We start from the raw sequence: 11,756 nt of genomic DNA, 5'->3' as shown, positions 1-11,756 counted from the left end.
CTGTGTGCTTCGTTGTGAAAGCGAAACTACTTTGTTTGGTCTTCCAAAAGAGGACGATATCCGCTTTGTGCCTAGAGCTGATCTGTGCTGGTCACTGAGGAAATACATCAACTTCGCGCTGTAGATCGCCGGATCGGCTTTCACTGTGGATGAAGCGGAGTCCAGCCCGGGGTCGTCACATGTGGTTGTCACAAGCCCGCCGGACGCTCCTTCGTAGAATCCGCCGGCCGCGCTGTTCTCTAGCCTGCTGGCCTCCGCTCACTCTAGCCCACCGTGTGTTTCGTTGTGAAAGCGAAACTACTTTGTTTGGCCTTCCAAAAGAGGACACGGAACCTTAAACCGCATAAACACATTTCATTACCCCAAATACACCAAATAATGTTCTTTTTAGCAAGATCATATGACCCCTTTAAACTCAGGCAACAAGATATATTTGCAGATAACGGACAGTGTAATTACTAGGATTCCATCCTGGGGTGAGAATTTGTATATGTTGGATGCGGTAAAATTTTTGCTTTGCTGTATGTCAATGCATGTATATGCGTTACTGCTCTATAACAGAATCTGCTGCTGATGAATGTTATGTTTGAATGAGCAATCCACTAGCAGATGGACGGTTAGTTCACAGTCTTTAATGAAAAATGATAACATACAGATAAAGGCAAAAAGAATGTCCAACAGAGGAGAGCTGGAGAGCTCTCTAAACCTGGATCTTGATGTCCCACAAAAATAAGCAAGGCCAAACCAAATCCTTGGGCAGAATGACAGCAGGAAAAGGAAAGCCATCAGATATTTTGTGCAGTAAGAATGGGAAAACTGGAAGCAAGCATAGAACAGTGTCTGTCTGGTCTAACGGTAGTTCAAACACTTGACTGCTTGGATGTATTCTAGGCTTTTGTAGTAATTCACACTGATTGCGCCATCCAGTCGTAATTCCTGCAAAAGTCAACTTAATAGCCAACAGTTTCTCATTTCCAATGTCACAGATTCTCTATCCTGTGGAGAGACAGAGGTTCACCTTGCTGTCCCTGTACAGTGTTGAAAGAGGACTGCTTGCAATAAACTGGACATCAATATCTGGGAAAGTGAATTTGTATGGTCACCGAATGCTCTCTGAGCAGAGCTATGCCAGACAACTAAGGGGGTGGGGGCACCTGACTGTAGTTCCAGATAAACCTTGGGAAGAAATTGGCAAACCCAAGTATTTGTTGAATCCATCTGAACACTCGGGCAGGATGATAAACCCCAAGAGCGGCACCACACAGATATACAAGGGCCACTGTTCTGCAGAGTTTAGCTCTAACCCTAATTAAACACATCCGAAGCAGCCTTAGACTCACTAGAATCTTCCAGGCAGGATGGTTGGAGCAGGATGGAACACGCCTGGATTAAGTGGAGTTGTTTTTTCCCCGTGACTCTACACTCTGGCATAGATAAAGAGGCAACCATGAGGCAAAGATGTGCAAGAACTGAAGATAAATAAAATAAAAAGAAATTTCTTTTCAGTGGTTACTGGAAAGGACAGCATTCCCTGGAGTGGTTGCCTAGGACAGGCGTTTTTAAACCAGCCCTGGAGGCCCCCAGCACTATTACTACATATTTTGTATTCCTCCCTGTGACGAGTGGGGCGGGGCCGAGAGCCATGGGAGCGGAGCGAGGCTGGTAGAGTGAAAGATAATGAGGGACACCTGCACCACACACTGGTCTCGAGTCCCATGGAGGAGCACCAGAAGGATAAAAGGAGGAGCGACGACAGTGGAGGACGAGAGAGGACCAGGCCTCGTCACAAAAAACACTCGTCACACTCCCTTATCAGACACAATCAATTCAGGTCTTGCTACTAATGAGCTGATGAGTAGAAAGCAGTGTTGCTCACAGCAATAGAACCGCAGCTACTGACAAGCATCAGCTTTTACTGGACATGCTGCTAAATAAAGACTCAGCTTACCAGAACACAAACAAAGTCAATTACGGTGTTGGATCTCATCCTTTATTTCCAACAACTGTCCAGGCAGACTGAAGTCCAATATGGCATAGTCCCATATTCAACTCCCCTGGTGAAGGTGAAAAAGTAGTTGTGCTTCCCTGCTGTAGACTGAACGATAATACTTTTCAAGATCTAATGAGAAAGAAGACAGGGCTTCAGAGAAGACAGGGCTTAAACCAAGTTTACCCTGATCAAGCTTAAGGGGCTGGATTTGGGAAAGCTGAGACTTGTGTTTTTCCCAAAAGTACACCTTGGTGACCCAGAGCTGATCACCTTCAGATGATTCCATGCTGGCTAGATTGTAACGGCATGTTTGAATGAGGAATCACTAGCAGATGGTCGGTTCACAGGCTTCACAGGCTTTTCAAACAAACATGATCTCGGCAAAGAAAAAACATAGTCAAAGAACAGAAGAATTCAGGAACCGACACAACATTACGACAAAGCACTCAACAGGTAACCGAATAGGAATGCCAAGACATGTGAAACAAGACAGATATGGGTGATTCCACAGATGACATATTGTCTGCAAGCCTGGGAGTCCATGTGGAAAAAGAAATGCATGTGGCACAATAATCCTCCACCCCCGACCATTATTATTAGACTTCTTAATGTAGTGGTTTTCAACTCTGGTCCTGGGGATTCACTGCTCTGCGCATGCTGTATGTCTTCCTTATCTAACACAGCTGATTCACATCATCGGCTCATTAGGAGAGAGCTCCATGAACTGAACTGAGCGCATCAGATAAGAGACATATAAAATGTGCAGTTTGGTGGAACACCAGGGGCCTCATTTTTAAAATGTTGTGTAGAAACTCTCCTACATTTCATTTTACAGTCATTTCCAAAATGTGTGTAGGTGTGATTCAAAGAACTATTGAATGCACAAAACATACATATGCCCCTATTTCAGGTGTGAAATTTATAAATCGCAAATGATCTTGAAATTGTGTGGAGCTGAATGGTTTCAGATCTCTGCCTTTTAAAAACCACCTAATTAATGTAATTAACATAATAGAGTTCAAATCCTTTCCTTGAGAATGGTGAGCAGCAAGAATTGTTTAAATTTCCAAATACCTGCTGTACTAGAACACCGAAAACTGTGTATGTCTGCTTAGACCCTGACGTGACACTAAGCACTTTTCCATGTGAAAGACAATTTTTATAAATCTGAATGTTGCCACGGATTTTACTGTACAGACATTCTAAGATCAAATCTGTGCTTACGCACGTACCCCAGAACTGGATTTGAGAACCACTTCCCTTGAATGCTATATCCTTTTTCTATTCTGAAAGTACTGTCAAGTAGTAGTTGTTGTTGTTTTTAGTGAATGACAAATATTTTATGACTACATCAAAGTATCCCACAAACATATACAGACATTTATTGGACTGGGCCTCTGTGGAAGTTCACTGTCTTCTTTGCTGTTTTAATAATATAGCACTTTCTGATGACTCATGTTGAAGAATTAGCCAATTTAACAAAAATGAGATTACACACATGAGTCATAATAAATCATCGTGGGTTTTGGGAGTGAATGCAATTTACAGTAATCTAAAGATGGATCACACAATCAGTTTCTAATCAGTATTCTTACATGAGAAGCCAGGTGTAGATACTTGAAACTTTCTTTAAGATGCCTTTATTATGTCTGTGGGCCACATCATCTCAACTTTGTAACAAAAGATACAAGAATGAGTTTACAATAATTCCTTAGGCTGGAAGTATGAGGCTGTGCTTTAATTAGGAGAGGATTGTAGGACTCAGTGGCGTAACTAGGAATGTCTAGGCATTAGTGCAAAACCATTTTATGGGATTCCCACCACTATCTGCATTTTAAAATGAAACTTGGGGTAAATAATTATTTGATCACAAATATAATTAATTACAATTGAATAATAATTACGCCATTAAACCCTGGCAACTATCCCATGGCTTTGTTTCTTTCTTCCTTTAATTTGTGCGATTAGGCTTTTTAAATATAAAATTACATTTTAGAGGTGGAATTCTTAATGATCCAATGTTCATACTGTACAATTTAGAATTAGAAAGGGGAAAACAGTAAAATCATAAACTTTATTGACCCTGGCCTGTTTCCATATGCATATGCTTAATCTAAAATAAAAATTGGAGGTAGCCACCATAGATGGGATACACAAAGTAAAATACATATGCACTGATGCATATGTTACATTACGTTCATAATATTGAGACCAGTGGTGTAATTGGGGCCATACGCTTACTTTTTTCCAGGGCAATTAGTATACAATCACATTTAATGATCAATATTTGCTTATACCTTTGATATACCCATTTGTTTTGCTGCTTCAGAAGTACACAAACAACTGTCATGTTACAGTATACTGTTTCTAGGGGTGTAATGGTTTATCAGGGCATGATAATTCACAAAAACATAACATTGTCCATCTTAGAAATGATTAAATTAATCATTGGTTTTAGTCTGTTATATCGTCCAAATGAACCCAATGCTTTCCATTCTCTGGGGCATACTTTTCAGAAATTCTTAAGTATTTTATGATTTGGTGAACTGGTTGCAAATTCGTATGAATGTATTGTCATCTCATTTAAATATTTTTTGTGCAATCTGCTCCCTCATAGGGTTTAGGGGAGAACACTCATCGTGATGTTTTCCCTACAAAAACAAGATCATGCAAATTCATATAAAATTGCACACCCTTACATATACTTAAAAATTCACATGGGGCTCACCGTTGACAGGACAGAAACTGCACTTATTTTATATATATCAAGCATGTCTCACTTTGTATTTTTTATTACATTCATATATAATTAGCAGTTACTACCAACCTCGCAAATATTTATGTATGTTCTATAGTAAAACTACAGTGGACAGAGATAGACTTAAGTCAAAATGTGTGATTAAGTCAAAATTCAGTATACATTTAGTGGAATTTGTATGCACCATGCAGCTCTTTCAAGAACAACTGGGTCATTCTTGTTTGGTAGTAATCAATCAATCAATATGAATTTCAAAACAAACTTCCTGGTTAAACAGGGCATATTTTAATATGAACAAATTACCCACAAATAATGGTTATTTTACTAACAAACTGAAGTGCATACGCCAAGATCAAAGAGGCTTATGATCAATTAGTTCCAAAAAGAAATACAAAACCTGTCCTAATTTAAAGAAAATAAGTTGACAAAAACATTGAATTCAAGATTTGGTGATAGTACAGCATAACATGAGATTTATTAGCTATGTTTTAGGCCAGTCATTTTTGACTGGGAAAACCATAAGTGTAACAAGGTGGGGAAAAAATCCCCCCCAAAATACAAAAATTATCCCAACATTTTTGGGAAGTTAACAGGATTAATCAAATCCAGTAGACTATTTGAAGAAGAGAAACAACTGAAAAACTAGTTGTTCAGTTCGGCTTTGTACACACTATGCAGATTTTCTGTAAATGCTGTTGTCACTATACTTATAATGTTTTGTACAGAAGTGGATAAAAGCACTCAGAGGAGTGTGTACATGGCCAGTAGTTTTCTTTTCAGTGACAAATGCTATGTATTTTCAGTTGAAAAAACAAGGGAAATTAAACACTGGATATTATGTGTTTTTTTTTATGTGAAGTTTTTTTAAAGGGACTGCCTGATAGTAAATCTTTTAGGACTACGCCACTGATCTGACCTTTCTTTCAGATCCTTTTAATAACAGAGTTGGATTGAATGTGAATGTAAAATAATGCGACAGGGCTTGGTTGTTGTGGCCCAACTGTGACTACTCTACCTGAAATGCAGATAGTTACGCCACTGCCAAGGAAATTACACACAAAAGGACACAACAAGGGAGTGTTAAACACCATTACTTCATTAGCATTAGAGCTGACAGGATCAGAAAATATTCCAAGTGTGAAGCTCCTTGGTAATATCAGATTAGAGCTACATGCTATGATTGCATGCATAGTTTTTTAGGGAGTGATAAGATACAGTGAAGTTAAACTGTACTGAAGTTAAGAGCTTACTCCATCCACTCGAAGAGATGACCCTACACGTAGAGGTTGCTGTGGAGGAAAACTGCTGTTAATAAAATTCTGATAACACTGCAGCTGTTCATACACATTTGACTGTATACACCAACAATCAGATGTACCAACTATGCCTAATATAGAGGCACATAGAGCACATAGAATAGTTGTTGTTGTTTTTTTGAATGACTCTTTCTCCAAATTTATTGTATAGAAACACCCTACTTTGATTAGCATGGAAAACATTTGCTCAGTTCTTTTACCAGAGTTCAGTTTAAAATGTTTTGTAATAAATTGTCTTGCACATGGTAGGCTCAAAAGGAGCTATATTCGTGTAGTACAAATAGCAGGCCAGATATTTGCTTCCATGCTCGCCAACATAGCTTTTGACACATGCACTTTTTCATGCAGTCTTTTACCTGCTTTGAATAATAAATGTCTTGTTATGCTTTGTGTTTTTAATGTCTACCCATGAATGACATTTATAAATAAGTATATGTGTGCAAAAATGGGGATTTTATAAAGTAAGCTAATTGCTAACCATGACAACAGAAAATACATATAGTCAGGGAGATACTACAAGACTAATGTTTGTGCCACAACAACTTTACATGACCACACAAGCACAAAAGTCACAGCAGCAGAACGACTTACCCTGGATACTGCCAAATCTGTGAAGACAGAATAGAAGTGATTGTTTAGTAAGGTGTGTGCTGTGTAGAGTTTGCATTATTTACCAGTTTTAATACTGGATTTTCCCCCAAAGCCTTCAAAAGAAGAATACAAAGACAATGGAAATCTATATCAATGTATCAGTGCTTGTAGTCATTGCTTTTTGTCCAGCACTAGGTTCTGTGTTCTTGATTTTGCTGTCATGCTCCTCATTCTTGTCATGCTAACTGTGCCATCAACCATCCTGTTTATTTATTATCATGTGCAGTCCAAATAACTGTCACTATCTTTTGTATTGTCCTGATGTTATATTGGTTAATTGTATGCAAGTGCTGGTGGTTTTGTTCTGAGTTTAGAACTCCTGCACTCGCCTTTAGTAAACCAGTGATACATTTTTTTTTATGGAACATTTTACTGAGCCCATCAAAGCAGACCTACAATGGTTAAATTGAGCCAAGACAATATAGGATGGAGTTCCACAACATTTGATGCAAAACCAGTGGAAAATGGAAGGTTGTTTGTCAATCCATTCCATTTTGTACTTGCTTGCTCCATTTCAGATTAATCCACTGCATATATTCTGGCTCCATATAGCCAGCACACTCCCTCAAAAATGCCTTATATTTCATTATAAGAATTATCCTCATATGATCAGTGGTGGACAACCATAGATTACATCAAGCAACACAGCTATCAGGTGCACAGTCCACATCTCTATCACACATCAATAGACTGCTCTCCATTCTGAAAACACAAAATAAAAATAAATACACTGCTATTCCTGTATATACTGAATTTCCAATGACACACAGTTACTTGCTTTGAACGCCGTAGGCTAATATTTGTAATATCCAATTGTACATACGGTGTTCATCTCATTTCCACTGGCTACTGGGTAATGTTAAGATTCTGTGTCCTGCACCATGGGCATATCTTAGTCTTGTCATGATGTTAATGGTATGTTCACAGGTGGATCTCACTTTAGTACACCTTATATAAGTGTGCATAGTCTTAAAGCCCAGGAAGAGTCTTTCTAACATTAGACCAACACAATGCATGTAGTGGAACATGTCAAAGAATGAATTTTAATGAATGAGATTTAATGAAAATCAGGTTTGGCAACCTCCCACAAGGTTTGTATTGATTTTTCAGAACCTATGCCCCAGATATCACAGATGCTGTGCACACAAACTCACACATTTTTCTTCTTCCTCTCGTCATCGCTTATGTACCTTCTTTCCAAATTAATTAGCAGAGAGCAAGGTTGATGGTGAACATGTATGTGCCATGACAGCGGTGGAGTGCCAAGCTGCTGGGGAGAAAGCAGCAGATCCTCTTATCTTCCTGGAATCTGACGTAACCATGACAACGTCCCCAGTTGATTTGGAATGCTATAAAGGAATTGGGGGTGTTTTTTCTTCAGATTTCTCTCTTTTTTTCTTGCCAATTATTGATTGTTGTAAAAGCATTCACAGGATGAGGAAATATGGAAATGCTGTCAAAAAGTCTGATTTAAGATATGAGCATACTGTATACGTCTGTACACACTCATCAGAGTAGTATTTACACCTGGCCACTTCATGCATTTTTGATTGTTCGGAATGTTTTGCAATTGAGCTTTTTCTATTAATGTTTGGCTACCTAAATGTGTGGCCACAAAACAGCCCCTTCCTGTGCTAATGAAGCTAAAAGTAGTTCATTTCTGTTGTAATAATAAAACTCTCTTCTGCCCATATGGCAGTTAATGTTTGAGTTTTGCGGTTGCTACATCCGTCTCACCCGTCATTGCTTACTCATGTGTGGATTATAGGGCTACCAATCTTCCGTATGCCGACATACTCCCAGTTGGAAGGAGTAAACTTGCATATGTTGCATGAACAAGCAGATGCTTTTCCATTTGAAAGAGGTGCGTCTGAAATACATCCTGAAGATTGGATTGCAGTGCATCTTGAATGTGTCTTGGAAGACACTTACACTTGGTCTTTTCATGACTGATTAGTTATGATGGCCAAGTGTAAATATCCCCAGTCACTCAAGCTTACTTACACATCATATCAGTCACCAAAACAAAGCTAACAAAATGATGGCATCCCAAAAAAATCCACAGCAACACTGCGACTGTTTTGTCATATCAAACAATAACCAGTTAATTAATTGATTAAAAATCTGTAGGCCATCTCTCACCTTTATTTTCAGCCTTGATTTCATCGTGCATAAAGTCGTTCTGGCGGTTTCCAAGGACAAAAGCAAGAAAGGACAGGATGAGAGCATCTAGGATGCCGATGATGGCCAGTATGTAAGTCCAGCGCACTGAACAGTTTCCCAGTGTGTACTTTCCTGTCTCCTCTCCGCACATATCCCGGATGACCTCTGCATCCCAGCCATCTGGGAAAATCAAACAGCCCAGCACCAGGCACACAGCTGCCAAGAGACAAAGTTGAGAGACTGAGACAAAGGATTGTATCACAAAAATTGAAAAAAATAAATAAATGAATAAATAAATTAAAAAGAAACAGTGGTCAGAGTACATGTGTAAAATATCCAAACACTAGTTACATATAAATTAAGACAAATGAATAATTTAACCATAAATCTAAACAGTACCATATAGAAAAGTTGGTCACCTTCTATTTTACAGCGCTCATGTTGCTGTACATCTACACAGCAGTAAGTAATAAGTAACTTAACAAATACTGTGCTATTGTGTTACATGTTTACATTTTAACTGTGTAATTATTTTTTGCAGCTGCTTGTACTTCATACTTTGTATATACACTACACAGGCACTGCAATATAAAGTGTTACAAGGTTCTAGCATAACTGTATCTGCTAGATGGAGAGTGAGAGAAACAAAGGACATAAAGAGCAAGTTTATATAAAAATATTAGTTTTTTTGCTGACAATCTTTTTTAGTCCCAAAGAGCAGAACAAGGTTGAAAACGACTGACATGGCATAAGGTCCACTTCAAAACCTTTAAAAAAATTAGGAAGGATGCATTAATGTTATACCTGTAAGAAACAACCTAAAAAGGGATGTGCAAAATTTCATCAAGGCTTTTCTCATTTATAAAGGGTGAGGTACTGTAAGTTATAGTAACAAATTGGAATATATTTACATTTTAAAACCAAGGTGATAGATCAGAAAAAAAAAAATGCAAGACATTTTTTTTTTGTTTGGTTAGATTTCCAGGCAAACAAGTGCAATCCAGTGGACTGCCTGTGTATCACGCAACCAGTGCTTTTTTGGTCATGCCCTCCTTTGTAACATTTTTGCATAAGGGGAAAAAAAAAACATGGACATCATTTATATTCATACATTAACCTTTTTCCAAAGTGACTTAAAAATGAGAATATTTAATATACAGTTGTGCTCAAAATTATTCATACCCTTGGTAAATATGATTGAAAATATGAAATAAATCCGCATTGTTTATCCACTTGATCTTTCATTAAAAAAATATCACAAAAATTGAAAAAAATAAATAAATGAATAAATAAATTAAAAAGAAACAGTGGTCAGAGTACATGTGTAAAATATCCAAACACTAGTTACATATAAATTAAGACAAATGAATAATTTAACCATAAATCTAAACAGTACCATATAGAAAAGTTGGTCACCTTCTATTTTACAGCGCTCATGTTGCTGTACATCTACACAGCAGTAAGTAATAAGTAACTTAACAAATACTGTGCTATTGTGTTACATGTTTACATTTTAACTGTGTAATTATTTTTTGCAGCTGCTTGTACTTCATACTTTGTATATACACTACACAGGCACTGCAATATAAAGTGTTACAAGGTTCTAGCATAACTGTATCTGCTAGATGGAGAGTGAGAGAAACAAAGGACATAAAGAGCAAGTTTATATAAAAATATTAGTTTTTTTGCTGACAATCTTTTTTAGTCCCAAAGAGCAGAACAAGGTTGAAAACGACTGACATGGCATAAGGTCCACTTCAAAACCTTTAAAAAAATTAGGAAGGATGCATTAATGTTATACCTGTAAGAAACAACCTAAAAAGGGATGTGCAAAATTTCATCAAGGCTTTTCTCATTTATAAAGGGTGAGGTACTGTAAGTTATAGTAACAAATTGGAATATATTTACATTTTAAAACCAAGGTGATAGATCAGAAAAAAAAAAATGCAAGACATTTTTTTTTTGTTTGGTTAGATTTCCAGGCAAACAAGTGCAATCCAGTGGACTGCCTGTGTATCACGCAACCAGTGCTTTTTTGGTCATGCCCTCCTTTGTAACATTTTTGCATAAGGGGAAAAAAAAAACATGGACATCATTTATATTCATACATTAACCTTTTTCCAAAGTGACTTAAAAATGAGAATATTTAATATACAGTTGTGCTCAAAATTATTCATACCCTTGGTAAATATGATTGAAAATATGAAATAAATCCGCATTGTTTATCCACTTGATCTTTCATTAAAAAAAATAAAATAAAATAAAATAAAAATCTAACCTTTAATTAAAGTAAAAAAAAAAGTGAAAGTAGGGGAAAATCACATTATGAAATAAATAATTTTCTCTAATACAGTAAGAGGACATGTGTCTATATCGTCCTAATGCACGGTGAGGAGGAGAGTGGCCAAAGACTCCAAGGATCACAGCTGGAGAAACTGCAGAAAATTGTTGAGTCTTGGGGTCAGAAAGCCACAAAAAAAAAAAAAAAAACCAATGTTGTTTGGGAGGGTTTCAAGAAAAAACTAGAAAATAAAACGCTCTCATCCAAAAACAAACTCCAGCATATTTATTTGCTAGACACGGCTGGAACTTTAAACGGGACTGGGTTCAATGGTCAGATGAAACTAAAATGTAGCTTTTTAGCAGCAAACACTCAAGATGGGTTTGGTGCACAAAGGGATAAAAAAGCAGCCCATGTGTACAATGAAATATACTGCTGGATCTTTAATGTTGTGGGCCTATTTTTCTGCCGGAGATCCTGGATATCTTGTTCAGATAGATGGCAAAATGGATTCTATAAAATACCAATGGATAAAAAATTAAAAACTGACTGTCCATGCTAGAAATCTTATAATGGGCCATGGTTGGATCTTCCAAC

General features: G+C 37.4%; 1 protein-coding gene across 3 annotated transcripts in view; it reads right to left on the bottom strand.

The window, feature by feature from the left end:
- The window catches only part of lhfpl4a (LHFPL tetraspan subfamily member 4a), a 36,060-nt gene that overhangs the window by 3,047 nt on the left and 21,257 nt on the right, over nucleotides 1-11,756 (bottom strand). Inside the window, exons 2-4 of one of the 3 annotated variants that reach the window (XM_016443820.1) lie at nucleotides 8,858-9,094; nucleotides 6,656-6,672; nucleotides 5,999-6,037 (exon numbers count right to left, since the gene is read on the bottom strand). In XM_016443820.1, coding sequence (XP_016299306.1) covers nucleotides 5,999-6,037; nucleotides 6,656-6,672; nucleotides 8,858-9,094 — 293 coding nt within the window. The remainder of the gene's footprint in view (nucleotides 1-5,998; nucleotides 6,038-6,655; nucleotides 6,673-8,857; nucleotides 9,095-11,756) is intronic. The other 2 variants (XM_016443821.1, XM_016443822.1) reach the window with 2 other exon arrangements.

The sequence above is a fragment of the Sinocyclocheilus anshuiensis genome, unplaced genomic scaffold (genome assembly GCF_001515605.1).
Source record: "Sinocyclocheilus anshuiensis isolate Anshui unplaced genomic scaffold, SAMN03320099.WGS_v1.1 scaffold1867, whole genome shotgun sequence".
In the NCBI taxonomy this organism is placed as follows: domain Eukaryota; kingdom Metazoa; phylum Chordata; class Actinopteri; order Cypriniformes; family Cyprinidae; genus Sinocyclocheilus; species Sinocyclocheilus anshuiensis.
Note: the sequence above shows the minus strand (reverse complement) of the source record. Positions and strands in the feature narration are given on the sequence as shown.